Source organism: Agelaius tricolor, unplaced genomic scaffold (assembly GCF_023055355.1).
Source record: "Agelaius tricolor isolate 1412-34295 unplaced genomic scaffold, bAgeTri1.0.p SCAF_4, whole genome shotgun sequence".
Taxonomy (NCBI): Eukaryota; Metazoa; Chordata; class Aves; order Passeriformes; family Icteridae; genus Agelaius; species Agelaius tricolor.
Window position 1 is genome coordinate 47115543 of NW_027269264.1, and position 27399 is coordinate 47142941.

At 40.0% G+C, this 27399-nt stretch overlaps 2 protein-coding genes across 3 annotated transcripts; one reads left to right on the forward strand and one right to left on the reverse strand.

The window, feature by feature from the left end:
- Window positions 1-383: 383 nt before the first annotated feature.
- Window positions 384-12994, forward strand: AGXT2 (alanine--glyoxylate aminotransferase 2). The gene is made up of 13 exons (XM_071425571.1): window positions 384-458; window positions 836-1020; window positions 1326-1449; window positions 2297-2391; window positions 3492-3585; window positions 4587-4680; window positions 5506-5606; window positions 6664-6756; window positions 7492-7624; window positions 8719-8807; window positions 10250-10399; window positions 10728-10826; window positions 12303-12994. The coding sequence occupies exons 1-13, from the start codon at window positions 423-425 to the stop codon at window positions 12411-12413; spliced, it is 1404 nt and encodes a 467-aa protein (XP_071281672.1). The 5' UTR covers window positions 384-422; the 3' UTR covers window positions 12414-12994.
- Window positions 12995-13907: 913 nt separating this feature from the next.
- DNAJC21 (DnaJ heat shock protein family (Hsp40) member C21) lies at window positions 13908-27023 on the reverse strand. Of its 2 annotated transcripts, none has more exons than XM_071425570.1 (12): window positions 26838-27023; window positions 26593-26686; window positions 25603-25726; window positions 24575-24697; window positions 21291-21595; window positions 19511-19662; window positions 19090-19177; window positions 18689-18847; window positions 17997-18036; window positions 15957-16147; window positions 15486-15558; window positions 13908-14453 (listed from the first exon to the last, which is right to left on the reverse strand). In XM_071425570.1, exons 1-12 carry the CDS (start codon window positions 26932-26934, stop codon window positions 14295-14297), a joined length of 1605 nt encoding a protein of 534 aa, XP_071281671.1. In that variant the 5' UTR covers window positions 26935-27023; the 3' UTR covers window positions 13908-14294. The 2 variants fall into 2 exon arrangements, with proteins under 2 accessions (XP_071281671.1, XP_071281670.1); XM_071425569.1 differs by having other exon boundaries at window positions 15486-15561.
- Window positions 27024-27399: the final 376 nt, after the last annotated feature.

Genomic DNA, 27399 nt, shown 5'->3' on the forward strand with positions numbered 1-27399 from the left:
CTCCCTGGGACTGCCCATGCTGCAGTCACCCTGGGCACCTGGCTGCATAGCATTCACCCACTGCTTCCAGACAAGAACTTGTATTAGAAATAGGTTTTATTTTCAAAATAAAAATTATTCTTCTGTCAAAATAGAAGTCCATGTGAAACTGAAAACTTGAGTTTTAATGGGTGAGACATAAACCCCTTTCTTTTAAAATGACATATATTCTGCCTCTTACTTATTTTTCCCAAAAAAAACTTCTCAGACCAAAAAAAACCCTCCGAAATTTTCTGTGACTGTAGCTCGTGTGTTCATTGAACAAGTTTATTGAGCAAATCTTTTAGGTGTGTAGTTTGCCAAGTGTTTCATAATTCTTTTACTATTTTATAGTTGCCTTTAGGCAGCAGAAATGGAAAAGTTCTCTCTCCACGCAAACAAAAATGCCTCCTTGTGATTTTGTACCTGAAAAATATGAAGTAAGTCATGCATACTACACTGAATTTAAATAAAGCTTCATTACTGAGTTTGGGTGACAGGTTCATCTGCTAAATATGATTATAAAATTTGCTTCTTTGGGCACAGCCCAACTGCTACAGCTAGGATATAACCTGTAAATATACCTGTGTGACAAATCTGTAATTTGAAAACATTTTAAGGAAGAGGTTTTTGCAGAAGCACAGCTTTATTTCAAAAAGCTGAGTTTCAGAGGTTTGTTGAACAGCCTTCTATGTGCCAGAATCTGTTACAATCTTAATCCTGTAGACAGCTGTGTAATCTGTGTGCTCCACACCAACTCCATGAGTCTGGATCTTTGGAAGGCTGGGGTGGATACTGACTGTTTTATTCCACTCAGTCCTATACCTATGAACGCATGCAGAAGATCCGTGAACAAAATATTGCACCTTCACTGAGAACATACTACAAGAGGCCATTGCTGCTGCACCAGGGGCATATGCAGTGGTTGTTTGATCATGAGGGACGAAGATACCTTGATCTCTTTGCTGGAATTGTCACTGTCAGTGTTGGACACTGTCACCCGTAAGTATGTTGCTTTTTGATTTATGGTACAAAACCCAGGAAGAGACACCTATAATTGTTTTGTGCTTCATTAATCTACAGCACTGTGAGCCTAAAACCAGAATATAACTTACTGAATTGACATGTATCACAGTTCAGTTTCTGCTACATTTTGAAGGATTCATTAATTTGGTCTGCTTGTTCCTCCATCTGGTGCACGGTGCAGCATCTGCGTTTGCAGAATCAATAGCAGAGAGGTATGTGCATGTATGAATGAAGAGCCTGTGTGGAATTCCATCCCTTTGTCTCTCCCTTGCTACATGCAGGAAGGTAACTATGGCTACCCAGAAGCAGCTGGCTCGCCTGTGGCATACCACCAACATCTACATGTACCCAGCAATCCACGAGTATGCGGAGAAGCTAACTTCTCTTTTTCCAGATCCACTGAAGGTAAATTGCTTTTGACAGGAGCAGGGCCTGGTGAAGTGGGTCTCTGTTTATAGGAAGTAGTTATTAAATAATCGAGAGCCATGATATCTCTAGAGAGAAAATCTGTATGGGGAATAGAGACTGTCAGTTAAAGAGCACGAGGGTGCTCAGGGCCTTTTCTTCAGACCTAGCTGTAGACATAATATCCCCAGTTTCTGTTCTGTTTGTTTTCTCCCTTCACTTGTCACTGTGAAGAGGCATTGCGGGCTTAAAAATTACTTTGGAGGAACAAAGAAGATGTGTACTATTCTGACATATAGCTGACCTTAATTTTTTTGATCTCATGAAAATCCACAGTGGAAATTGTTTGACAGTATTTTGTGTAGTATGTGTAAATGTTTACCGACATTTAAACAGATAAATCACAAAAATGTCATGTTTCATATTTAGTGAAACAGTTAGAAAAATAACTTTTGTTCTCAGGTAAAATAAATTGGTGATAAAATGAAATTGGGCTAGCAGAAGACCATTAAGCTATTGCAATCTTAAAGATGGAAGGAAAGTAAAAAAAAAAAATTTAAATGTCCTGCTTAGTTTGACCCAACACTTTAATTTCTCTCTATCAGAAATCTATCTTAGAAAAACCTGTAAATAGAAACCTTTTGAGATTTTTCTGTACCCTCCCAGAGCACATCCGCTGGATCTTTGTTCTCATCTGTAGCATTAGGGCAATACTAATTTTATCGTGATGAGGTTGCCCTGTGGCAGTGCTAGGCTAGAATTCATCATGTTACTAAGGGACGTGGTCTGATGCCAAAGAAGAAGGGGGTGTTTTTGTGCTGTACTGATCCCAAGTGTTCTCCCACAGGTGGTTTATCTCACCAACAGTGGGTCAGAAGCCAATGATTTAGCTATGTTCATGGCAAGGCTACACACTCGTAACTTTGACATCATCTCTCTCAGGTAATGCCGACACAGCTTCACAAAACTACTCTGTGTATGGGATCACTCTCTGTGTGCCTAAAACAAGAAATAACTGAGAACTTTTCACCCCAGGTCTGCAGAGGAGAATGCTGTAAAATTACTGTATTTGACAAAGAGGAGTAAATCAGGAGCTGAAGTTTTCATACAGCATGTTAGGACTAGTTTGCAATAAAAATGCAACCTGCAATTTTTGCTTGTGTTACCTAGAAAATGATCTGATGTCTGTGTTCAGGGTGTGCTTTGGTAGGCTTTTGTTCATGGCCAGACCAAGACTGAGCAATTGCTCCTTTCTTCCTCCATTTCCCTTCTGCAGTGCCCCTGTGGGTGCAAAGGTACCTCTGGAACAGCAGTGCAGTGAACCTCAGCAGGGAACTGCTCTGCTTGGGAGCTGATTTTTGTTTTGTTTGCTTTGCAGCCTTGTTATTCTGTCAGGGCCCTGAACCACAGTTCACTGCACAGGTACACAAACAGCTCTTCTGGCTTAATGACAGGGACGGATGTGGGCTGAACACCAGGGCACTGTAAACACCAGCATAAACAGTTCCCTTTACTGTGCAGCCCAGGGAGCCTCAAGTATTAGAATAAATGGCTGTGTTAATGAAGAGCTGTATTTTTCTGTTACTGTGTTCAACAGAACATTGGGTACCTACCTTGCTTGTGTATCCTCACTAACCAATTTTGATTTGTATATAAAACTGACAGCAAACCACCATTTAGTTTAATGATTGGCAACACCTTTTGGAGACAGCAACTGTTTCCAAGATTCAAAAGACAGAGATGTTTGCTCTGTAGGGATCAGGTGCTACAGTAGAATTTCATGAGGCACTGTCTGAATCACTGTTGGTTCCAATGATTGTACTCATCTCCTCTCAAACATTTCTTCACAGCTTTTATATTTGAAATAGCAGCATCAAAAGGCAGTGCAAAAAATGGCAGTAGGAATCTTCTTAGTTTCAGTGTAAAAATGCACATTTTCCCCAACAATTTATATCTCAGAAGCATGCCTTCTCAGAACTGATATTACTCCAGACACTTCTCAGAAATGAGTGATGTTGATCTGCTTTGTTTTTTTTGAGCAGAGGAGGATACCACGGAGGCAGCCCTTACACGCTGGGTTTGACATCTCTGACTTCTTATAAGCATGGTGTTGCCAATGGCTTTGGCTGTACAACTGTGAGAATTTTTTTTTTTTCATAATCTGGGTAACTAACAGTTTATTTGAGTATTTCAGCAATTGCTGTTTTCTGCTCTCAAGCGCTTTATGGCCACTAATCAAAACTGCAGTGTAGCAGCTTCTGCTGTGTAAATTCAACAAGAGCCAGAGTCCCCTTTTCTTCCACGGATAGTTTCTTAGGCTAATTTGGAGTTAGAACAGCCATAACACAAGTGGTCCATGATTTGCAGTTCTTTAGTCATGCTTGATGTTTTCATGGGAGTCTGTGTAAGGAGCAAAATAATGTTCTGAACCCATTTTTTCAAGTTTGTTTTGTCAGATCTGTGCAAAGCTGCTTTCAGATGGTCTGGAGCAGATCCTTCACTATAATGAATGGGAATCCTATCTCAGCAAGACAGGAGACACACCTGTTAAGGAGATCCACTGAGGTTAAATGGCAGTATGTAATGTCCCTGCCCTTGAGCAGATTGGAGTAACTTTCTGTCTAGAAGCTGCTATTGTTGACTCCAATAGTTACAGGTGACAGCCATGTTATTTACCATAGGAAGGCTCATTTACAGCAGCTTCCCAGCCTATCTCAGTGAGTGCCCTAATTCATGTGGTATTTCATCAGCAGCAAGGATTAGAAAGCTGGAGTTTTCTCTGTTAGCTATGCCTGCCTCACTCTACTTTGCAGATTTTGTTCTTATTTCAGATTACCAAAATACTACCAGAAGCTCTTAAATGCTGGCATTACCTTTAGGTAACCAATATCCTAAGAATGAAAAAAGGAATAAAAAATCAGTTGAGTGCTTATTGATGGAACAGTCTAAATTTTTGATTCCAACACTGTCTTGGTTATTTGGTGTTATCCCCCTAGTGTTCTTCACACAAGTTCCCTGAATTGTGTTTGCCCCTTGATTCTAACAGCTGTTTTTCTGTTTTGCCATTAGTCATTAGATCAAAAGATCTCTTAGAAAGCCATCATCAAATCTATAGCTATTTCTCTTATGTCTGACAGACAATGTTACCAGATGTTTTTCGTGGTCCATGGGGAGGCAGCCATTGTAGAGATTCTCCAGTGCAAACTGTTCGAAAATGCAGCTGTACTGAAGGTTGGTCCATGACAAAAATTTTTGGATTACAAAATACTAGTGAAGATATGTTATGATTACCTCCTCAAGCAAAGTAGATGTCTGGTTCCGTTTTGCAAGGCTGACCCAAAGGAAATATTGCAGATTATCTCAGGACCCTGCATCCCTATGGGAAAAATGTGGGACAGATGACACGACATTCTCAGATTTCTTCTTGAAATCCCAGTGTTTGTTTCCAGTATTTGTCATGATCAACTCTGGAAGCTGTGGAACTCATTTCAGCACATCTGGAAGAACAGAAGTGTTGATGGTCTTTTTTGTGGTTTCTAAAGTTCTGACAGCTTTCCAGCTTTTATATTGGAATAAGGCAAATAATAAGGACAATCAGCAATAGGTGGAGGTCTTACATGGGGCAAGATGTTCCATATACAACACAGTATGAAATCTCTTCTACTGCTGTGCAGCTAACAACAGTTCCAATCAATTTTTCTACTGTTTCAACAAGCACTTTTTATTATTTTAGTTCATATGGACGCATAACAGAATGGTTTGTTTTTAGCTTTGCTGTCCCTAGTGGATGGCAGCATTAGCCATACTAATTGCTCTGTTCTTTATCTAAGCACAGACTGTATTCTCCAGAATCCTCCTACCTGCACTAACCATGGAGTACACATTTACGAGAAGAGACTCTCTCCTTTAAAGTTTAGCTTTTTACTGTTCATTTGAGAGGTGGTATTTACCATGCAGTCACACAACACTTGTTGCTTAGATGCAAAGTTTCATGTTTTGAAGCTAGTTTTGTTCATATGAAGTAAATTCCCTTCAAACTGTTTCCCCGTTAAACAGGTGCATGTCTTGCAAAAGACCAGTACATTGAACAGTTCAAAGATACTCTGAATACCTCAGTGCCCAAGACAGTAGCTGGATTTATTGCTGAACCAATCCAAGTAGGTAATTTGCCATTTCTCAATTGTGATAGCACAAGTAGTGTGAAATAAATACTCAAATCTGATATTCTTTAGCTGCAACCTGAACATAGATGTTTGCTGATTCTTACTATGATTTTGTAATGCTTTAAACACTTTAAATGTTTGAAAGATTAGATGCACTGCCTTCAAATTTCAGCTTTTGTCACTGACTTCAATGGAACTAGAATTTTTCTTGTGAAATTAAACAAAGAATCATGATTAACAGAAAAACATACATATTTTTTTCTGCATTTAAATAGTGAGTGTGATGCATGCTATGGTTTGGTTTCTATTATCTCCTTTCAATTTTCATTGTTATTTCTGTAAACTTTTAACTCAACCTCCTTCTCCCTCTTCTAGTCATGTTGTCCACTACATTTTTAACAGCTGTCCAGCAACTGATGGCCACAGGATTCATTCTCCAAATGTTTCACCCTACATTCGCAATTGCTTTTGACATGGTTCTTCAATAGGAAAAATGAGAATTTATCCCGGGCAAGAGAAACAATGTGAGAACTGTGACTGCAAGGGAAAACTGGAGCAGTTGTCTGGTTTTTACTGTTTTCTAAGTACTTATGTACTTGAGTCTTAAAAGCTGTTCTGGTCCAGGTGGAGGGAAAAAATTGAATTTCCAAGGCAAATGCAAACTGTCAAGGTGAAAAGACATTGAGAAGGCAATATTCTAAACAAATTAACCAAAGAAGGAATTTGAATTCTCTGGTTAACTTCCTCATCAAACAGTTCCTGGGTTTTGCTGTGTGTAGATTTTCACGGTCCTTGTTTCAGCAGTTTGTTGTTAATTGACTTGGTCTTACAGTGATCTCACAAACATTCCTGCCAGCACAACCAGCGGAGCAGCAGGCAGCACTGTGGAATGGGAATGCGTGACCTGAGCAGGAGCTTTCTGAAGTGATTTCATTGCTGGAGCCAGAAGCTTGCAGGACTGCTGTTACCTGAGGGCTGATAGGTTCTTTTCTCAAGTAGAATTCCTGTTTCCTTCTCTGTTCCTGAAAACATTGTGTTTCTCTCTTGGCAGGGTGTTAATGGAGCTGTTCAGTACCCAAGAAATTTCTTAAAGGAAGCTTATCAGCTTATACGGGAAAGAGGGGGCCTTTGCATTTCAGATGAAGTGAGTCAGATTTTTTTACGTAAGAATTCTAGAGTAGGGTACTTCTGAAAGTTGTCCTAAAAGAATCCAGGTGAAGCCTGGAAATAATCTAAGTGAAATGTGATACACTTCATAGCTTAAGTTTAACACAGTGTTAAACTGCATCTTTCCAAGCATAGGAGCCTCCCAGTTTTTACTGCCTTTTTTCTCATTTTGGGCAAAGGTAACATTTGTAGCAGACTTCAGTCCTTACCTTCTGGGAGCAGTAAATTTACACAAATATGCGACAAATAGCAGTAAGTAGCAACAAATGCTACTTGTGATGGAAGATTTGTCAAAATAACCGTTCCTTTTATGAGTATTGTTGACACACATAGAACACAGAAAATACTTGATTGCTGTACCTCTGCAAATATGTTTTAGAAGTAGAATTTTCTCAGCTAAAACAATACTACAATAGTATCAAATGTGTCAAATGTTTTTACATTTCTTCTCCACTTTGAAAAGGACACTGCATCTTATTTGTGCATCTCACCAGGCCTAAGACATGATGACATTTTATCACATGAAAGAAAAACCCAATTACAATAAATAGCATTTTGTGTAGAACAATCTGAATAAGGGTCCTAATACAAGTTGACTCCAGATACAGTTGCTGTTTAATGCAAATCAGTAACAATGGAAACACAAGAAAAGGAGCTATATCACAAAGTGTGAGAAAGTGATGAGTGTATCTCTGAATTTTTTCTTTGAAAGGTACAGACAGGATTTGGACGCACAGGCAGCCATTTCTGGGGGTTTCAAACACATGGTGTGGTCCCTGACATTGTTACTTTGGCAAAAGGAATTGGCAATGGCTTCCCAATGGCAGCTGTTGTTACAACAAAAGGTATAAGTGTTCTGTTCCACTATGATCTAAAACAGAGTAATTGCAAAATATAATACAAAATAATTCCTGGTGGAGAGATGTGTGTTTAAAAAGCTGAATGTTACTTAAAACTTTTTCTCAATCTATCTTTTGAGAATTGAGTTGGGTCCTCATTGCTTCACCTGTTTTACCACATGTGCTGTATCAGTAAAAAGCTGTATTTAAATGGGTTTAGTTGTATAACTGAAGCAGGAATGAACATGTGAGTGGTTTGTAGAGCTGGTAAAAGAGTCTGGAAATCCTCACCAGATTCACTGTTTTACTGATAAATATACTGTGAATAAATAACCCAGCTGCTTGATTCCTACAAATGGCAGGCTCAGTCTAGGGAGGCTCAGTCTGTGTAAGATAGCAGGTGAGAGCATATGTTAGAAGCATGACTTTTAAAATAAGTTTTGTTTTGGTATCTGCTAGGCAGTATAATTTTTGGAAATACTCATATTTTGCACAGACTGCTTCCAGGAAATCTTGCTGTGTTGTCTCCAGTAGAATCATAGTTGAACCACAGCAAATGAAATTGTTGTTACAGTAACAAATATTTAAAGCAATTCAGTATGGTTACCAAACAGGGCAGAGGAGGCCACCAAGATGATCAGAGGGGCAGAGCACCTCTCCAAAGAGGAAAGGCTGAGAGAATTTGGATTGCTCAGCCTGGAGAAAGCTTTGGGGTGACCTATTTTGGCCTTCAGTGCAAGAAGAATGCAGAGGGACTTTTTAGAAGAGCATAGAGTAACAGGACAAGGAGGAATGGCTTTAAACTGAAAGAGATTAGGTTTAGATTAGATATGAGGAAAAAACTCTTTACTGTGAGGGGTTGAGACAGTGACACAGGTTGCCCAGAGAAGCTGTGGGTGCCCCATCCCTGGCAGCACTCAAGGCCAGGCTGGTTGGGGCTTGGAGCAACTGATTCCAGTGGAAGGTGTCCCTGCCCATGGCAGAGGGGTTGGAACTGGATCATCTTTAAGGTCCCTTCCAACCCAAACCATTCTGTGGTTCTATGATTCTGTGATTCTATGAATGGAAGGAGTAACCAAGTGTTGTTCTTTCTCTTTCAGAAATTGCAAGTTCCTTGGCTCAAAACCTTCACTTTAATACATTTGGAGGAAACCCTTTGGCCTGTGTAGTTGGAGCTGCAGTTCTTGACGTAGGGAGAACATTATATGAATTTATCTGTACCACAAGATAAATTGTATCAAAAGATGAAAGTTGCACATATAAGTTTCTATGTGGGCAATTTTTAAAATAACTGAGTAAAGCGCATAAACATATGCATGTATACGTGCCCCAGTGTGTCCCATACACAGGAAAAAATCCTGATTAATTTAATTGCAAAAATTTTCAGATCTCTAGAAGGACTAGGAGCCCTGTAATTATGACTTCAGAATCATCTTTATCTCCCTTGGGCTCTCTACTTTGTTAATAAAATTGTAGGAGAGAACTTACTGAAAAGCCTTAGCTAATTCTTTCATAGCACTATACAAATCCACAGCTAAGAAAATCTATTTTCTGGCATACATGTTTAACAAAATTTTAGGCTTTATGCTTACTTTATGTTTTTTACCTTATGCTTAAAAAAACTTTTATGACCAGACAATTACAAATACCTAAGGTCAAAAATTCTTCTGGAAAAAAAAATTACCTCATGAAAAAGAAAACAGAAAAATGTGCAACACATTTCACTTATTATTCAGTAGAAAATCAGTCAGTGGGTAGTAGGTCACTATTACAAATCAATTTGTCTTGATTATGCACAGAACATTCATTCCTGAAGTGCACTTCATTACAGCAGACACTGTTTCTATTCGTGTTGCTTTCCTGAGTGGTTTGGGGGGTTTAAGCTATTAAGAAGATGGATGATTGTATAAAGAACCCATGTTTTGGGGTTTTTCAACTCCGAAATAACTTGGAGCCTGGCTCTGAAATAATTCCAAGGAAATTGTTAGAATCAGGAAGAATAAAATGGAGTTGAAAGAAAAAAAAAAAGTAGAAACAACCACTTTATCTTCGGTAATTATTTTTAAATGTAATTTTTCTAAATGCAAATGTTAGGTTCATCTAATGGTCTGTGTGTAGGTGGTGTATGTGCCTGAAAATAAAAAATCTGATTAAGAAGGACAGTGTAAAGAATGAAGAAAAGATTGTTATTAAAAAAACATGTTGTTGCTAAATATAATATATTATTCAAGCTGTTCCCTGCCTAGTACACATAGATAAGCCCAGTCAAATTGTATTCTTCTCATGATACTGAAAAAAGTTAAAACATTCTGGTAAGATTTTGAAAATAATCCTTCTGGTCAGGTATTTTCCAGTTACAAGTACATGTGAGCAGGAATTACTGGATTAAATGTAAACATTAAGAAAAATGTTAAAAGTGACTCAGAAATATGAAAGTATTATGGGCAACTGTATTCTGATGCTGTGATCATCACAGCAGTGATGTGATGAGTTTTTCTAAATGTGAGTAGTGAGGTAGTCAAGGAACAAAGCAAGGAAGTGAGATAAATATAGTGACAAGTTCAATGGGGATTAACAGAATGTGTTGAAAGCTTTTCCTGCAACACTGTCATGGTACTTCATTTTAACCAGGCCATTGAAGAAGACGGTCTACAAAAAAATAGTGATGATGTGGGAACATACATGCTGCTGGAGTTGGCTAAACTACGGGATAAATTTGAGATTGTTGGAGATGTCCGTGGCAAGGGACTTATGATTGGAGTAGAAATGGTGACAGATAAGGTTAGTGACTTCTTCATTCCTTTCAATTTACAGTGCCATTTTATTTCAGTTGAAATAATAGAAATATTTCCTGTTAAAAAGCAGACAGTGCAGTTGGAAAACACTGCTCTGGCTAAATATGAGCCAGAACATTCCATCATTCAGCTATTTCACAAGCTTTGAGTAAACAGTGACATGCACCTTAACTGCACAGGCTCATGAGAGCAGGTAAGTTATACAGCTAACATTTTCACTAGAGTTGGGATTTGTTGGAGAGACTGGAATATAAATCTTTGTCACAGAACTAATTTAGAATATCTGAGTGAAGTTTAGTATTTCCTATCCTCAGGACAGCCGACGCCCTCTTCCAGCTGAAGAAATCAATCAGATCTGGGAGGACTGTAAAGACATGGGGGTTCTGATTGGCAGAGGAGGGCTCTACAGTCAGGTACTGAACCTCTGGTTATAAATAAAGCTTATTTTCTTTCCTTGTGAACTACATCCCTGCTTCCCTCAAGTTAAGTTAATTTAGTTTAGTAAATAAATTAGAAAATGTATACTCTTAGGAGCCATCTCTGTTTAATATTGCTTATTTAAAACTGGGCAAGAACTATATGATTCTTTTCAAATATTCTGAACAAGCTCAAAGTTTGGAGTTTTCCTTCAGAGGGACAACATCCCCGAGAAAACCAAGGCATGCAACATATACAGTCTATGCAATTTAGAAGAACTCAGCAATACTCAGGAACAAGTCTTTGCACAGTTTAGGTTATCACCTGATACATCAGTACAAAACTAGTAGTTCTTTGAGTCTGGGGAGCTGGGTAATGTTCTAATTCTATGGCAATTAAAGGAAAAAAAATGGTGTTGACAACAAGTCGAGCAACAGCACAGAAGAGAGAGTTGGATGTGAAGGCCATCAACCCACAGCAGCTGACAGTGTACTCCATGGTGTAGCCAGGACACGCACCAGCTCCCTGCAGCACTCATTTAATGGCAGAGAATTGCCTCAGGGCTGGCCCCTCAGTGAAGCCCTCTGACACAGAGGAGGCAGCTGCCATGTGAGGGTGGCTAAAATAAATCAGACACTGTGTCTATTACCTCATCAGTCCTTCCCTAAGTCACAGACCAAGAGGCAGGTAACGACTTGAAGCTCAGTGCAGTAAAATCTCATTCTGTCTGATAAGAGGGCTGTTTACCTGTGAGTGTTTGCTTCAGCAGGGCTGTGGGTGAGAAAGCCCATTACTCTGCTCTTCCTGTATTAAGTCCCGTGACGTGAGGCCAGAAAAACCTGAAATTAAAGATTCTTATGGAAAATAAATACTCTTGGAAACATAGATTAAACATTCAGATTTAAGAGACCACGTTCTTGACAAGTGTAGCTGTACATATAATGCTTCCTGACCAACATTTCCAGCTATAGCACCCTAACTACAATGTAGTATTTAGTGATTCATTCATAATGCATTCTCTTAAAAGCCTATAAAAACAGCCTATAATAAAAAAGCAAATCGGCTGACACAATGGGAGAGCCTGCCACTCTCAGCAGATACTACTTTTCCCTGTGGTAGAGCTGCAAGAAAGAAAAATACGTCTGTCTCTGTTCTTTCTTCATACAAATCCATCTGAGATTTTACTGTCTGCCGAAACAGAGCTGCAGACACGACCTACTCTACTTAGGTCTTTTGTGGAGGCAGTTAGGTTATCAAGAGGCGGTCATGAGTCAGATGCAATTCAGTGCAGTCAAGTTCAAAATTGCTCCACTTCAAAGTACATTTATCATAAGCCTCAGTGCCTACACTGCTGTTCTCCTTTTTTCCTCACTTTTTTGGGGTGGGAGTGCTGACCCAGATAGGCTGCTTGAAACCATATTCTTTCCATGCAATTTGAGCATTTCTTTTTTCTTTTTGTTCTCTCTCCTCAGACATTCAGAATTAAGCCTCCTATGTGCATTACTAAGAGGGATGTCGACTTTGCTGTGGAAGTATTTCGTACTGCTTTACAGAGACACATGGAAAAAGCAGCTGCAAAATAGAACTGGTTTGTTTCCTCACATGAGAGGCACACACAATCCTTGACACTTGCAACCCAGACTGGGCACTAATCTACCCTGGAAAATAAAATCACAGTGTGACAATTACATGCTTGTTCAGTATCATAAGAGCGTTCTGACTGATACAGTGTTCAACAAGGATATGGTGTAATCTGTTTTGTAAAGCTACATTTCAGTTCTACAGTGCTGATCTGTATGAGCCTATTTTGCCATTATCAAAAAACCCTGACTGGATTAACAGGGTATCAAATGGAGAGAGAGGCAGGCATATGTTCTTCTTTCCCCAGTGAAAATCCTATCAAAATCAGTAATTTTTAGAAAGAGTGACAGAAAGAGGTGGGAAAGAAATTTCAGAGTTAAAACTGTTTACCCTGCCTACAAGGACACACTGTAATTAGACCATTACAAAAAGTTTGCAGACACTTGAGATGTTTCTAATTACAGTAATTATTTTTATCATGGGGATAGGAAATCCAGTCATCACTTTCTCCAAAATACACTTCTCTTTTCCTCCTGCTGCTTTTGGGATTGCACAGCACACCCATTAAACATTTTGTAAAGGTGCAAACTCTGGAAAGTGGAATAAAATGTTCTTTCTTACATAATCACTTTTTAATGTGTAATGTCATTGCTTCCTTCAGTTTCCAGTAAAAAAACAGATGTTGTGGACAGTCAGCAAGAACTGTACATTTATCATTTTACTTTTATTTCAATTTTAATATTGGAAAAATTCCTTGACCCAATAAAGCACCATGTAAATTTGGGGGAGGAGAGTATTCTGTCAGTACTTCAGAGGAACTTTGGTAACAGAGTGTCAGTACCTCTCCAAATCTTACTCCATGGGTCCTACACAATATTGTACAGCCTTTGCTGAGCACTGCCTTCTCCAACTCCCTTCATAATTCCTGTGTACAAACCAATTCCACTCCAAAATCAGGTATTTGTTAACCCACCTTTTTTTTTTCCTACTGAAGATCAGGGAGATTATGCCTTTAAACAGAAGCGTAGTGCCTTTCCTTAGAAATCAGAACAAATTAATTCATTCATGTTACTCATTTATTTCTCCCTCACTTATTCCAGCAAGGCTGTTCCACTAGACTTTTTTTCCCCAACATCTGCCATGGAGGTAGATGTACAAAACAAACAGCAATTGTCAAAACTGGTTTAAACAGCTTTGTCATCTAACTTCTTCCCTTCTGTCTGCTGCTTAATGTAATTAAGTAATTTGAAAATGGCAGAAGAAAAGCCCGTATCTTGGCAGTGCTTCACATTTGATAGAGGATCAAGAATCAAAAAATATTCTAAATTGGAAGGGATCCACACGGATCATCAAGCCCAGTTCCCAAAAGAATGGCCCACAGAGGACCAAATCCATGACTTGGGTGTTCTTAGCACCCTGTTCTTATCAATAGAGCATAAGCCCTGCTACTGGCTACTCACCCTGAGCTGAGCCCTCTCAAAAGAAAAGCAACAGCACATGTGTCAAAATAATTTATTATTTCCTCTGTGTGGAAATGATCCATGCAGGTTCTACAGGAACACAGGGTGAATAGCTTTGAGTTACTATTTCCCCACCTATGGTGTGAAAGCTGCTCAGGGTACAGGGCTTTAGACAAGGTGGTCTGGTGGAAGGAACATCCACCTCTGCCATGACACCAAACCATTCTATGATTAAAAGAAGGCTTTTAAGAACAGAAGAAAGCACAGAGTCTTCCACAAGATAGTATTCCTTTTGTGCATCTTCATTTTTTCCTACATTGGTACTTGCCTTCTTTGTTTAACTCCAGACACAGGCAGTGTGCATGTTTCAGTTTTTTCAGAGTGTTAATGTACAATTCTGAAGACTGTCACTATAGCGAAGTTCTATCTGTTTTTACGTTTCTCTTTTTTGTTTTTGGTGTTCACAGCTCCATTTACAGTTGGTGTTGCTCTTGCATGTCCTGTGACTTTCAGGTGTTCAAACAATTTATTTCGGGATGGAAATGCACAGTTGCAGGTTACACAGTGGATAGGAACTTCATTCTACAATGAGAAAAAAAACCAGAATGCTTCACATTCATATTGAATATATCATCAGTATAATACACCAATTTCTTGCAGACAGTTTCTCCTTGGCAATGAAGCAGGAATAAGCTGATTGTTTCTATCATCAATATTTCATTATTCATTAACAATTAAGCACATATTTTTTAACAAATAATTGCAAATATAACTTCATTATATTTCAAAGTGTTTTAAGTAGAATCAAGAATGGAAGCCTTGCAAATCTAAGTAAATCTTTACTATTCAAAGTAAAGGATAGTTTTGATCTCACCTGACCATACAGGTAATGCTTTGGGCTCTGAGATGCAGTGAATTTAGTATGTCTTAGCTGTAGTTACTACAAAGTTTTGCTCTCTGGAAGCATCAATATTGAGATAGATGCAAACAGTACTGGCCTGTCACCTGCTGGGTGACAACAGCTGTTTAATTTATTTGAACTGTCCCCAGCTGTTTAATTTATTTGAAATGCCTTGCACACAGAGCTTCACCAGCTCTCCTAGAAATGAAGCTGAGTCCTGTATTTCTCTGTGAGGACAAGAGCTGAAGTTTCAGTTCTATCAAAATCACAGGGACAGAATTGGTGGACTGGAGGTGACCAAAAAACAGCCTTCTTTGTAGTTATATGACCCCCACCTTTTAGCCCTCCTGTAAAGACAGGCTGAGAAAGATGAAGAGAAGGCTGCAGGGAGAACTCATTGCAGCCTTCCTATGTCTTAAGGGGGCTTACAAAAGGAGAGAGGGTGACTTTTTACACAAGGAGAGTGACAGGACAATGGGCAATGGCCTTAAACTGACAGAGGGCAGGTCGAGATTACACATTATGAAGAAATTCTTTACTGTAAGGGTGATAAGGCATTGGCACAGAGAAGTTGTGGATGCTTCATCACCGGAAAGTGTCCAAGGCCAGGCTGGATGGGGCTTTGAGCAATGTGGTCTACTGGAACTAGATGATCTTTAGGGTCCCTTCCAACACCTTATTCTATTTTAAATAGCATAAGTAATTTGACATACCATTGTTGAGCTCTCTGAAGACACCTTAGCAGACTTTTTTGCTTCCTTGGCTTTTTTCCCTTTAGGCTTAGTGCTGCTAACAGACAAAGAGGAGCTAAAATCAGTGCACAGGAACATTTAGCATTTACAAGCTTCTGATGTTTTTCAGTTTTCAAAAACTCTGCTGCTTTCCCCTGTTCTTGCTTCCCGCAACAAAAGGTAAGTGCATCCAGAAAAAAAAAATTAATTTATACAGTCAATTGTTAATCTCAGAATGTTGAATCAGCTCCTAGGAAGTGATATGGCTGCAATCTGCAGTCAAATACCACCTCCAGAGTAGTTCCTACATGCTTTGTTTAGTATCGTATTTATTCAAACCAGTTTTGGTGAGCAGGCCCCAGAGTCCACATTTGAGAGTAAATCTCTCCTTGTTTGACAATATCAAACATGACACAGAATGACACAGTGACTGCAATGTTGCAACCAACACACCTTTTTTCTTCACTTTTTGTTTCATTCCCTTGGCTGACATCATCTGTAATGCCTGTGTCCTCTGACACAGCACATCTTTGACCATCATTTACCAACTCCTCTGTTGAGCCACTGTCCTTCTCCACGCTGGGCACCTCCTTTTGTTCAACTGTTTCTTCGTCAGCACTTTGATCAAAAGAGTCTTCATAACTCTGTCCAAACAAAAAAAATCCAAGTTAAATACTTCCAGTTCGTTAGTGACTATGTTTATAGTATTATACTCATTTACCTCAAACATGGGTGGGTTGGGAGGAGAGAAAGCCATGGACCCTCTTAATTTTACTGTGTGTTTTCAGTGAGACTGTAACATGTAAAACCTTAGTTCTCCTGTTTTGAAAGATGAGGCCACCTGTGGTGAAGGGAAGAAACACCAATAAAACAGCCTCTGAAACTACAAAAGCTACTACAGTAGCTTTTAATTACACACAGGGTTCATCTTGTTCTGACTACTATTTCTTATTTCACAGGTAGTGGCTTCTAACTTTGTGAAGGGTTAATTATTTAGACTAAAGTTTTCTGTGCCAGACAACTGCATTAGGACCCTGGAGCCAAAATAACTGAGCTGACTGAAATTAGGTAGACACACTGTATTTTCCTTCCCCAGCAGATATTGGCAGCTTTTTCCATGTGCCAGATTAGACTCAATACATGGTTTGGCAAAATATCAAGTCCCTGTCTGAAGCAGAACAGCAAAGCTCCCAAAAGCACAATAACAAATTTGACCTAACACCACATTAATGGAACTCTTACCACCTCTAGTGCAAAGTCTCAGCTACCTGAAAAAAACTTGGCCAATCCTAACTTCAGGAAAAGAAAATAAAACCCACAGAGATTCCCAGTACTCCACAATGCTTGGCAGAGGATGGAGGTGAGGATTTCCCAGCATAAGACTGCAGCTTGAGCAACGCAAGAGTGGCACCTACTGTCCAGGCTGTAGCAAACTGATGGAACAGAGCCCCGGAGACTATGTGCCACCTCTGCAGTGAGAACAGACCTTCTGGTCTCAAACAGAGGAGGAAGGAGTTAACTGAAGCCTCATGGCCTGCACAGAAACATGAAGGTCCAGCCAACACTCTGACTATGCAACTGCACCAGCCAATGTGAAGCCAGGAAGCTTCAGCTGCTTGGAAGTCTCAGAAAAGTTTCTTAAGAACAAGAGATAATGATGGAGTGGGAGAAGGCAGAAAAGGCGAACAGAGAATAGGAAATCTGAGGGTAAAGCATGGAAGAGGCAGGACCTGGTACAGACAGCTCACTGGAACAAGGCTAGGACTGAGGAGTAAGAACTTGAAAAGGATGAAGTTTGAGGAAGAGAGACAGAGGAGCATGCTGACTATGACACCCCTGCCACTCAAGCCTGAAACAGCTTGCTTTTGGTGAATTTCACCTGCTGCTGTCAGCACAGATCTGTGATACCACACACAGACTCAGATCCTGGAGTACAACAGACTCCAGATGTTACTTTTCTTTGCAGATCAGGAAAAAGTTCCTTCCAACAGCTACATTGCCAGCAGAAAACCAATACTGTGGCAGTCTTTTTGACCCCCTCTAAATTAGAGATTAAAAACCAACACATTATACCAACTCCTACAACTAAAGCCAGAAGTGACCACCAAATTGAGCTCTTAATGCACCTTGGCCACTACTGGTCTTACTGACCAATTCCTTGCATTCTCCCCATCTGTCTGTTTCCCTCTGTTTTTCTTATACTTCAGACTACAGCTTTTTTAGAGTCAGCACTACATATTAGCATCTGCATTAACAGAATGAAGTGAGGTTTATGATGTTATTATCATAAAATATGATTATAATAAGTCTAATAGAAGTTATTCTGGTGGCAAAAATAATTTAAAATATTTTTAATAGTTTAAAATACTGTGGAATTTCAAGTTCTCCTATTCTGCAGGACAGAGAAATAATTTGTCAAATAATTTGACAAGTTTTCGGCTTCTTAAGAAAACTGGGTTGTAAAGTTCCCAGACTATGATTATGACTACATACCTTCATTGTTTTCTGCTTCTTCCTTTGTTTCTTTGAGAGTCTGTAAAGATAATTTTAAAATTACCTTTTTTTACACAGAAAACCCCCAAAACCTAGGATTTCTAAAAAGATATCTGCATTTAGTGCAATACAACAGATTTCAAGCTATACTTTCCTTTATCCTATTAACATGTTATTAGGTAGCCACAAAAAGAAAGTTACTTATGCCAGAAATAAAACAATAGGTCTCCCAAACTACTCACTGCATTTAGTAAAACATTTGTTCTGCTCAGACTGAACCCAAAGATACTAGTGAGATAGTTAGGATTATGCTCTGGCTGTTTAAAAAATTAAGTTGGGTAACAATTCTGATTTTGAGCACACTCGTTTTCCATTTATGCCAGCAATCGACAGTAAGTACCAAATCAATAACCACTAGCTCTGTGGAAGTCCCTCTGCTTGAAAATAGCAAACCTTTCTTTTCCTTAACATATAACTTTAGGCAGCAGAAAAAACATAAGTCTGCTGTTTTATGGCACTCAAATGTAGTAATGCAAAGGCACATGTTTTACTGGAACTCTGATGCTAAGAAGTATTTCAAATTGCACAATACTGAGAGCAATGCAGTGGCAAATCATCAGGAGGTCCCTCTGAAGGCCACTAAAACTTAGTAAATCATGAGTCATGATAAAATTAAAAACAATTTCAAGTACTTCTGTTTGGGTATGTCTTCTGTTTCTTCCTCCTCTTTGGTCTGTATTCCATCTGCATCATCTGAAGACACAGCAAATTTCCCTTCCTCCTCTTCCAATTGCTGTCGTAACAGCGATACCATCTCTCGATGCTTCTTTGATTTTTCGTGATTCTTCATGCTGTGGAGACCAGATTGTTACTGCAGGTTGCTCTGAGCAAACATAGTTATATTTACATATAAATTAACAACAGGCCCATTATCCAGTATGGAAAATAAGTATGAAAAATTCTGCACTGGCAATGTCTTTACTGGAAAGACAACACTCATCATTATGTGAAGTTAAAAATTCTCTAAAACGCAGTTTTAAATGACTTAAAATCCAACACTTTCACCCCCAAATTCCCAACAACAAATACTTACGCTTTCTCAGTTTTTAACAATTTGTCACAAGCAGGGCAGTACAGACCATCAACAAGTTCAGCTTCTTCAGTTTCATCATTCAGTTTGTCTGAAGAAATCAGCAGCAATCAGAGAGACAAAGTCAGATAAGCAATTTTTGAACACGATGCTCTTTAAGCCCCAGAAAATAGTCACAGCACTGACATTTAATTTCTCCAGTACTACTGACACACAGCTCAAGATCACCTCACCAAATCAGACATTGGTATAAATTAATAGCTGCAGCTTGTTCAAACAAAAACACCAGAGGGACAGACTCTAGCCCAGCACCCTCAGAGGGAGGGAGTGAGTTGCATTACAGTCAGAACTGTGAATCTGAGGCTGTAAGTGAGCCACACTCATACTGCAGTCTCAGTAGATATCACCTCCCCACACACCATACCTTCAATGCTTTTTGTCTCCTGTTCTTCTAATTCATCTTCACCACCTGATCCATCTCCAAATTCCTTTTCATACTGTGCCTCCATCTCTTGCAGCTCTCTCTCCAGATCTGACATAGTTATCCAGCTCTGCTCTTTGTACTGCTCAGCAAGCCTGCAAGCAGAATACAGTAACTTCTACGCTGTCCCTGAGATGGGAACTAGGGGAACAGTGTTACTGAAAGAGAACTTCTACTTAAAGATAATTGCTCTTCTTCCTCATCACAGGAGGAAAGTTCTGAACATATGATGGAGCACACAATTGGAAATCTGAGTTAATTTGTGATGTCAATGGGCACGTCTGCACTGTAAGCAGATTTATTAACATAGGTGGGTCCTGGTTGAATTTCAGGCAGAACATGCTGTGCAGCATGGTCAGTATCAAGCTGACAGCAAGGAAGTCATCTCAACCTACTCTAAGATCCAAACTTATAGTAAAACAGGGCACCCCCAATGAAGGGAATGATTGGTATCTGACTTTATTGATTCAGAAGGCTGAACAATTGCTTTATTAAACTATGTTATATTACATTATACTGTACTATAACTATACTACAAAGAATACTAAAGAATACTAAAAAAAACTCGTGACTGTCTCCTGACAGTCAGGACACAGCTTTTTCCAATTGGCCAAGGAAACAAAACAATCTTCAGTAGAATTGACAAATCACTTCAGGTAAACAATCTTTTTAACATATTCTACATGTGCAAAACAACAGGAGCAGCAAGTAGAGAAAAGAATTTTTTTTCTCTTCTTCTCTCTTTTTTCTTGGAAAAAACTCTGAGAGAATTATGTCTCTCTGTTCATAGAATGTGAATGCCATACAAACAAAAAAATACAGGACAACAAAATCCACAAGCACATTACTCCTTGGCTGTGTGCTATGGGAATGTACCATCTCAGTTTTTCCAATTTAAGTGTGCCCCAAGTTACCAAATATGGCATCACAGGACGGTTGAATTTTGCTCCAGCTGGCTTCTTGTCTCAGAATTATCAAGCCACTTGTCAGTAAATGCATAACCCTACTTTATTGTCCCTAAAGGGTGAATGTATATGTGTATATATCGAAAAACAGTACACCATATACTCCATTTATGTTATTACATAATTTTAATAATATCTGTTATTTTGCAAGTGCACTCTTAATAAGAATTTAAGCTCCTCCATCATATGTGCAGGCAAACAGTTCTTCCAGTTGAAAAAATAAATTGGGGCTATGGTCAGGAGACCACTTTTATTCTGGCAAAAAAGCCAAACTTTGACACTGCATTTAGTCCAAGGAAAGGATCCTTCCCAAAGAATTCAGAGGGAAGACAAAGCTAAGCTCATTATCCCTTCTATCTGCTTAGCAGGTACACCTCCAAGGCAGATGAAGCTGATCTAAGTCTAGGTTATTCTCTCTTATTCTACAACTTACATTCTATTTTCTTTAAAGGAAAATAGGTAATAAGTTTCATTTTCCCAGGTAAATAAAAGCACACTGGGTTCTGTGCTATTACAGCCAGTTACTCACAGCACCCAGATAAGCATTCCCCAGTTATCTTACACCTCTGTACAAGTCAGTACAATGCAGAAACCTGAGTTTTAAAAAGCTCAGACTTGAGACCAAAATTAGTATGTAAAATTTTCAGGGATGTTTCAAAGAGCAAGTGGAGCTACTATAAGCATCTAAGTCGATACTGTATTCTCATAGATAATTTCTTCAAGTTAAAAAAATAATAATTTGTTCGACATGTACATACTTGGCTTGTTTTAGCTTCTGTTGCCTCCGAAATTCTTCTGCTTTCCTAGTTTTTTCTGCATTTTGTTCTTCTACAAGTTTTCTGTGAGCCTGTACTCTTTTATCCCTCTTACGAATAAAGGCTACTAGCTGACGGATCAGTTCATTCCTCTCTTTCCTTGCTTTCTCCCTTGTTTTCTTGTTCTCTTTTTCCATAGCTCGTTTCTCCCAGCGGTTTGAGGCTTGTCGTGTGTCATACTCTTCTTTCCAAGCAAAGTTTTTCTGAGTACAGAAACTCTGCCAATATGCATAGAAAGGGTGGACTACCTATAAGAAAAAAACAAAACTAAGTCACTTGTTGAGGAGGGACAGAAAAAACAGATAAATAATTCAGAGCTTTTGTAACCTTTTTTTCTGAACTTCTATACAGGCCACAGTTTTGCCTCAGAGCAATGAAGATTTAGAAAAATTTGTAACATCACCCTTGAAGTTTGAAAGCAACAACCTCATCTAAACTATTACAAACCGCAACTTCTAAAAATATCCCCCTGCATTATTGGATCACGCTGACGCTAGTGTCCAGTTACTTAGCTGTCCTGTATTTCTCCTGTCAAACTGAAAAGCACAATCAGAATCACACATGCTGCCTGCAAGCTGGTACTTACCTACAAACATCAAACACACATTAAACACACACTCCACATTACACCACACCAGAGGTCAGCCACACACTTGCACAGCATAAAAAAAGAAGCAAAACAAAAACCAAATACATAATGTTATTTCTTCCTTGTATATTCTCTCTGCTTCCCGAGCAAGACAGCAAGGAGCTGTGACTTGCACAGTTTAAGAAATGGCTATGTGAAGAAACATTTACTCCTGTTTTGTTAGCAAACTACGTGACTGTAGGCTAAAATTAGGCCCCCTAGCTTTCACATTAGAATAAAAAGTGATTGTTACTTACTCTCCTCCCTTTTACTATTCATGTGTAAGTGCTGGACTAATAATGTGGCCTCATAATCACTTTGGGTTTGTTCTTTATTTCTCTCCAAATAATAATTATTGTCCTTCTGTACTTTGTATATTCAGCAATCAAGATATGCCTAAACTCCCTTCTTACATTACTTGTCCTATCAATCTTCCTTTTTACTACTATTTGCCCAACTTCTTTTTCACTTCTATTTCCCCAACTGCTCATATTTTGGGATACCTCATAGAAGTATTTAATCTCATGGTTTAATGTTTTTTTTAAGTCAGTTCTGTTCTTCCTCTGCCATTTTTATTCACGGAAACTAAAACGATCAATTGTTATTCACAGGAACAACTCAACAATAACTTCCAGTAGTCTATCTACATGTGAAGTTCATGGCTGTGGCTTCTGGCAGGTAAGTCACTACAAGTTTTCTCTGCTATCAAAAAAATAACCAATAAACATTCATATTTCATCCAATAACCTAAGTAATATTAGACTATCTACCAGAGATTTCTGCTTCAGAAGAGGATACTTTTGTGCAAAAGGATGCACACCCACCAACTGATGACAGGGACCATCCTCCCCTTCACCAGATGTGTAAGGTGGGACTCTCCCCTTTCTCAGCAGCTACCTTAACAACCTGCACATGTCTGGCACTCACCAGCAGCCTGTACAGCAGCCCTTGCTGAACTCCCAAGTGGATTTTGTTTTGCCTGCTACTCATACCTGGAGCTGAACATTTTTGTTGACCTACAAGTCTTCTCTTCCCATGAATGCTTGTGAACTCATGGCCCTTAAGAATATCTTTCCTGGCTGCCTGGCTCTGACCAAGTTGCCTCTCATGCTTCTTGTGAATTCACAAAGTAGACCAAACCAGAAAACATTCACATCAGAGATTTTAAAGCCTTTGTATAGTTTTTGTAGCTCCCTTCTAAAACTCTTTCCCCATTATATTCCTACTGTGTAGAGAAGTGAGCATTGCAATGCTGGAATCCTCTGGTAGTATAATCTCTTTGTCTGAATATAAGACAACGGGGAAAATTACCTTTCTACTTATCAGAAGCTATTTCCTATAAAATACCCCTAGGAATCCCTAGGGGGGCAAAAAGTGAGCACTCTGCTTCCAGAACAGCGTGAACTAGGCAGATGTCAAAGCATGTTCAATCAGAATTCCAGTCCTTTTTGCAGTTATTAATTGACATAAGCATTAAAGCTATTTTGAGTCTATAATCCTATCTGTCCCACGGCTTCAAAAGAAGAAGTTTTCAAAAGATGTTTCAAGATAATGACATTAAAAGACATATTTTAGCTGGTCCAGAGATACTATGTATTCTCCTTGGGAAAGATTTCCATTCGTTAAGCCATCCTGTAACTTCTCCCCACATCCAAACACCCCTTCTGGCACTTCTTAAGAAGTTTGATTTGTAACTTTTGTTTCCAACTCCAGCCAAGTTTTGTACCACTGAAGCTACTAACTTTTAAGGTATGAGTCAATTCAAATTTCATAAATAATTATCCATACAGAGAAAGTGACAGGGAGAAGTACCACACTAGAAGCAACATTTGAGTGCACTTCATACTGTGCAGTTATTCCCCAGGGAGTGTTATCACCTCAGTATTTAATTTCAACACATAAATACTGGTAACCTTATAAAAATCCTAAATCTGATAGTCTGATAGATTATAACAAATAGTTGGCAAACCAGATAATAAGAATTCAAGTCATACAAGTACCCATACACTTTCTTTTCTTTCTTCACAGAGGAAAGCATGCAATTTTTTCTGAATCAAATCTGACTACAAGCTAATTGCAGATGACAACATAATCATAATGGCAGCTCACACTGCCAGTCAACATCACATCTACTTTCTAAAGGCTGTGCTACACACTAAGTGCTATGCAGTTTGCCTGTATGAGGCAAGATACTACATGTTACAGGAAAAAAATTAGCTCGGTACCCCTGTCTCTAACATAAGTTGTGTTAAACACTGGTAAACTACTCTCATCAGGAAGCAAAGAAAACATCCATTCTTTTGCTTTATAGGTCTTGCACTAGACTTAAGTTCCACTGGCATAATTGATGGTTGTCCCTGTGAAGCATCTGTCTGACAACTCACCCAGCAGGCCTGGCTAATACTATACTCCAGCAGGAAATACCAATTTTAATTCACATAAATATGAATCAGACCACAAGCACTTCTTTTGCAGTAATAGTCTACAATAGTAGAAAATAACCACAGATGCATGGTATTCACCTCAGAAATCAGGAGGCACCTCTCCTTTGAGACAAAGTAATGGTTTACCTGCAGTTCAGTTTTACACTTGCCCTTACCGTATCATAGTCACTATGGGAATATCCAAACATAGGGAATTCTTCAATATCTTCCTGTGTCATATATTCCAGCTCTTCCTTCGCAATCTTCTCAAAAACTTGTCGATAGACTGTAAAGAATCCCTTAAACAAACAAACAAACAAACAAATAAATCAACCTTCTGTGTGGCACAATAATAGATGTACAAATGCTCAGGTGCTGTCTCTTTTAGAGAAACATTTGCTACACTGCAAGAACAACTCAAAACCAGAATAAAGGCCTTGTGAGCACTTGCTGAGGTACAAGACTCTTCTTTCCAAAGTTCCACTATCTCTCATGCCTCTTATTTCCACCTTCCTCATACTGTCTCTGTCTCTCTCACATGCGTAAACACTGATTTTAAAAGAAAATTTCCATATGCTGGAGATGGTGATAAGTTCCTAGTTACACAGGATCAAGTTTTGTGGAAGATCCAGACATAAAATTCACTATTAAATATCCTATATTTTCCTAAATTAATATGTTACTAACTGACTACTAGTACAGTAACAGAAGGACAGATAAGTATTGCCTCTGGTGGATGTTTTTCTAATCACCTGGACCTTTTCAATATATTAAATATTATTAGTGAGTATTTTAAAATCCAATGGGAAATTCAAAAATCCAAAAGGGAATTCAATTACAGCAAGCACACCTTCCCCCAAAGGCTATTGTTACATTGCTTTTCTGTAGTTTACAAGATTCTTGCTTGATAAAGTTATTTCTAAATAAATAGATGGTATTGCAAAGCCCTGGAATGCTTCACTATATGAGATAAATAAACAATATGCACACATCTGTAGTTGTACAACATAGCTGGACATTTTGATTAAGAAATTGTTGGACAATATGCAAGAATTAAAGCCTCCTTATACATCCAGGTTAAGTTTTGTCTTGGATTTGTGCAAGCTGTGCTAACAATTCTACATATAACTTTAACACAAAACAAATGCTAACACTTATAATGAAATTTAAGCTGATTAATTAAAGATTAATTAAAGATTAAGACCTTTTCATCATCCCCATATCCAGAGTAACAGCTAACAGTGAAGTAGTGCAGCAGATCCAAGCTATCATCTTGATAGTCTCCATCAACTCCCCCTTTCAGCAGAGCCTCTCTGTGATTATCATACCTGGAAAAAATCCACAGCATCAAGGATGTAGAGACACAGAACAACCCTCAGTGCTGCTAAACTAACACAGCACACCTATTACATCACTGTATAGCTTAACCCACTGTCTGTAATTTGTCTCTCACATCCAAAGTCTTCAGAGAGAAAAAACATGACAGACCCAGTAGATATTCCCTCTCAACCTTTATTTTACTATTATTTTATCTGCAATATGTATAGCAATAATTCCTCAAGAGCCAGCTACCAAGCAATCACATTTGAGAAAGATGCCTCACCAAACTTTCAGAAAGGGGTAGAGGGCATTACTTCAATCACTCAATACTTGCATGCACTCAAAAATCCCCAAATCATACCCAAGCACATAAAAACTGAAAAACAGTCCAGTATTCTCAAGGAAGACAAACTCAGGAGAGGCGGGTTTGGCTGTGTAACCTGGTAGATGCTTCAGCCCATGTGAAAAACAAGCTACAGAGAACATTTAGAACAGCGATCCTTTAGAGATGTGTATGTGTGTATTTCAAATTAGAACTGGACACCTGTATGCACTGCCCGGGGCCTGAGGGCTGACCAGAGCTGCCCTGAAAAGCTGCTCGGGCAGGAGGACGCAGGCCAAGCCCGGCTGTCGGCAGGGCGCTGCTGGGGCCCAGCACGCCCTCAGCTCCCGGCACACCACGAGGAGGGAGAGAGTGCGAGCCCGTGCCCCTCCACGGGGCTGCAGGGCTCCAACTCTGGCAAAACCTAAAACCAGCCGGCTGCCCCTGCCCACGGCTGCCCTCGCTGCCTTGCAGCGAGGCCCAGGAGCAGCACAGGACAAGCCCTGGCAAGCCCGGGCTAATAAAACCTCAGCCAGGCCAAGCGCCGCTCACCAGGCCCGTTCCTGTGGGTCGCTGAGCACGTCGTACGCCGCCTGGATCAACTTGAACTGCTCCGCTGCCTCCTCCGCGTTCTCGAGGTTTTTATCTGCAGGACAATTTAACGAAACCGTGTCAGCGGTGGTCAGGCTCGGCGGCAGCAGCCGCCCCGCCGCCCCCGGCACCGAGCCAGGCAGCAGCGCGGTGCCCCCGCGCCGCGCGGGGCCGGGGCCGGGGCCGGGGCCGGGCCCGGGCCGTACCCGGGTGCCAGCGCAGCGCCAGCCGGCGGTACGCCCGCTTCAGCTCCTCCTCGGCGGCGTCGCGCCTCACGCCCAGCACCTCGTAGTGGCACTTCATGGCGATGGCGGCGGCGGCCGGCGGGGCGGGGATACTGGGACAGCGGGCACCGCCGCTTCGCGCCGGGAGGGGCCAGGCCGGCAGCGGGAGGAGCGAGGCGGGAGGGGAGGGACCTGCGGCGCGGTGTCAGGCGGCTGCCCGAGGCACGTTGGGAGCGCTTCAACCACGGGGCGTCCGATTAACCGGATACCTTGTGCTGGAATTCACAGAATCAGTGAGGGTGGAGAAGATCGAGATCATCGAGTCCTACCTGTGACCCAACAGGTAGGACCTGGTTGACCCACCGTGTCAACCAGACCGTGGCACTGAGTGCTACTCCTGGGTTTTCTTAAATACCTCCAGGGACGGTGACTCTACCCTCCCTGGGCAGCCCATTCCAATGTCTAATCAGCCTTTCTGTGAAGATATTACTCCTAACGTACAATGTTAACGTCCCCTGGTACGGCTTAAGGCCAGTGCTCTTTT

Bases quoted from the DNA above. Each gene is read 5' to 3' on its own strand.
- AGXT2 (XM_071425571.1), top strand. From the start codon at position 423: ATGCCTCCTTGTGATTTTGTACCTGAAAAATATGAA. The intron at 1,450-2,296 runs GTAAATTGCTTT...GTTCTCCCACAG, and splicing joins TTTTTCCAGATCCACTGAAG to GTGGTTTATCTCACCAACAG. The intron at 3,586-4,586 runs GTGAGAATTTTT...TATGTCTGACAG, and splicing joins ATGGCTTTGGCTGTACAACT to ACAATGTTACCAGATGTTTT.
- DNAJC21 (XM_071425569.1), bottom strand. From the start codon at position 26,934: ATGAAGTGCCACTACGAGGTGCTGGGCGTGAGGCGCGACGCCGCCGAG. The intron at 24,698-25,602 runs GTCTTAATCTTT...TGTTTGTTTAAG, and splicing joins GATATGGGGATGATGAAAAG to GGATTCTTTACAGTCTATCG. The intron at 16,148-17,996 runs GTATGTAGTCAT...TTGTTTGGACAG, and splicing joins AGAAGCAGAAAACAATGAAG to AGTTATGAAGACTCTTTTGA.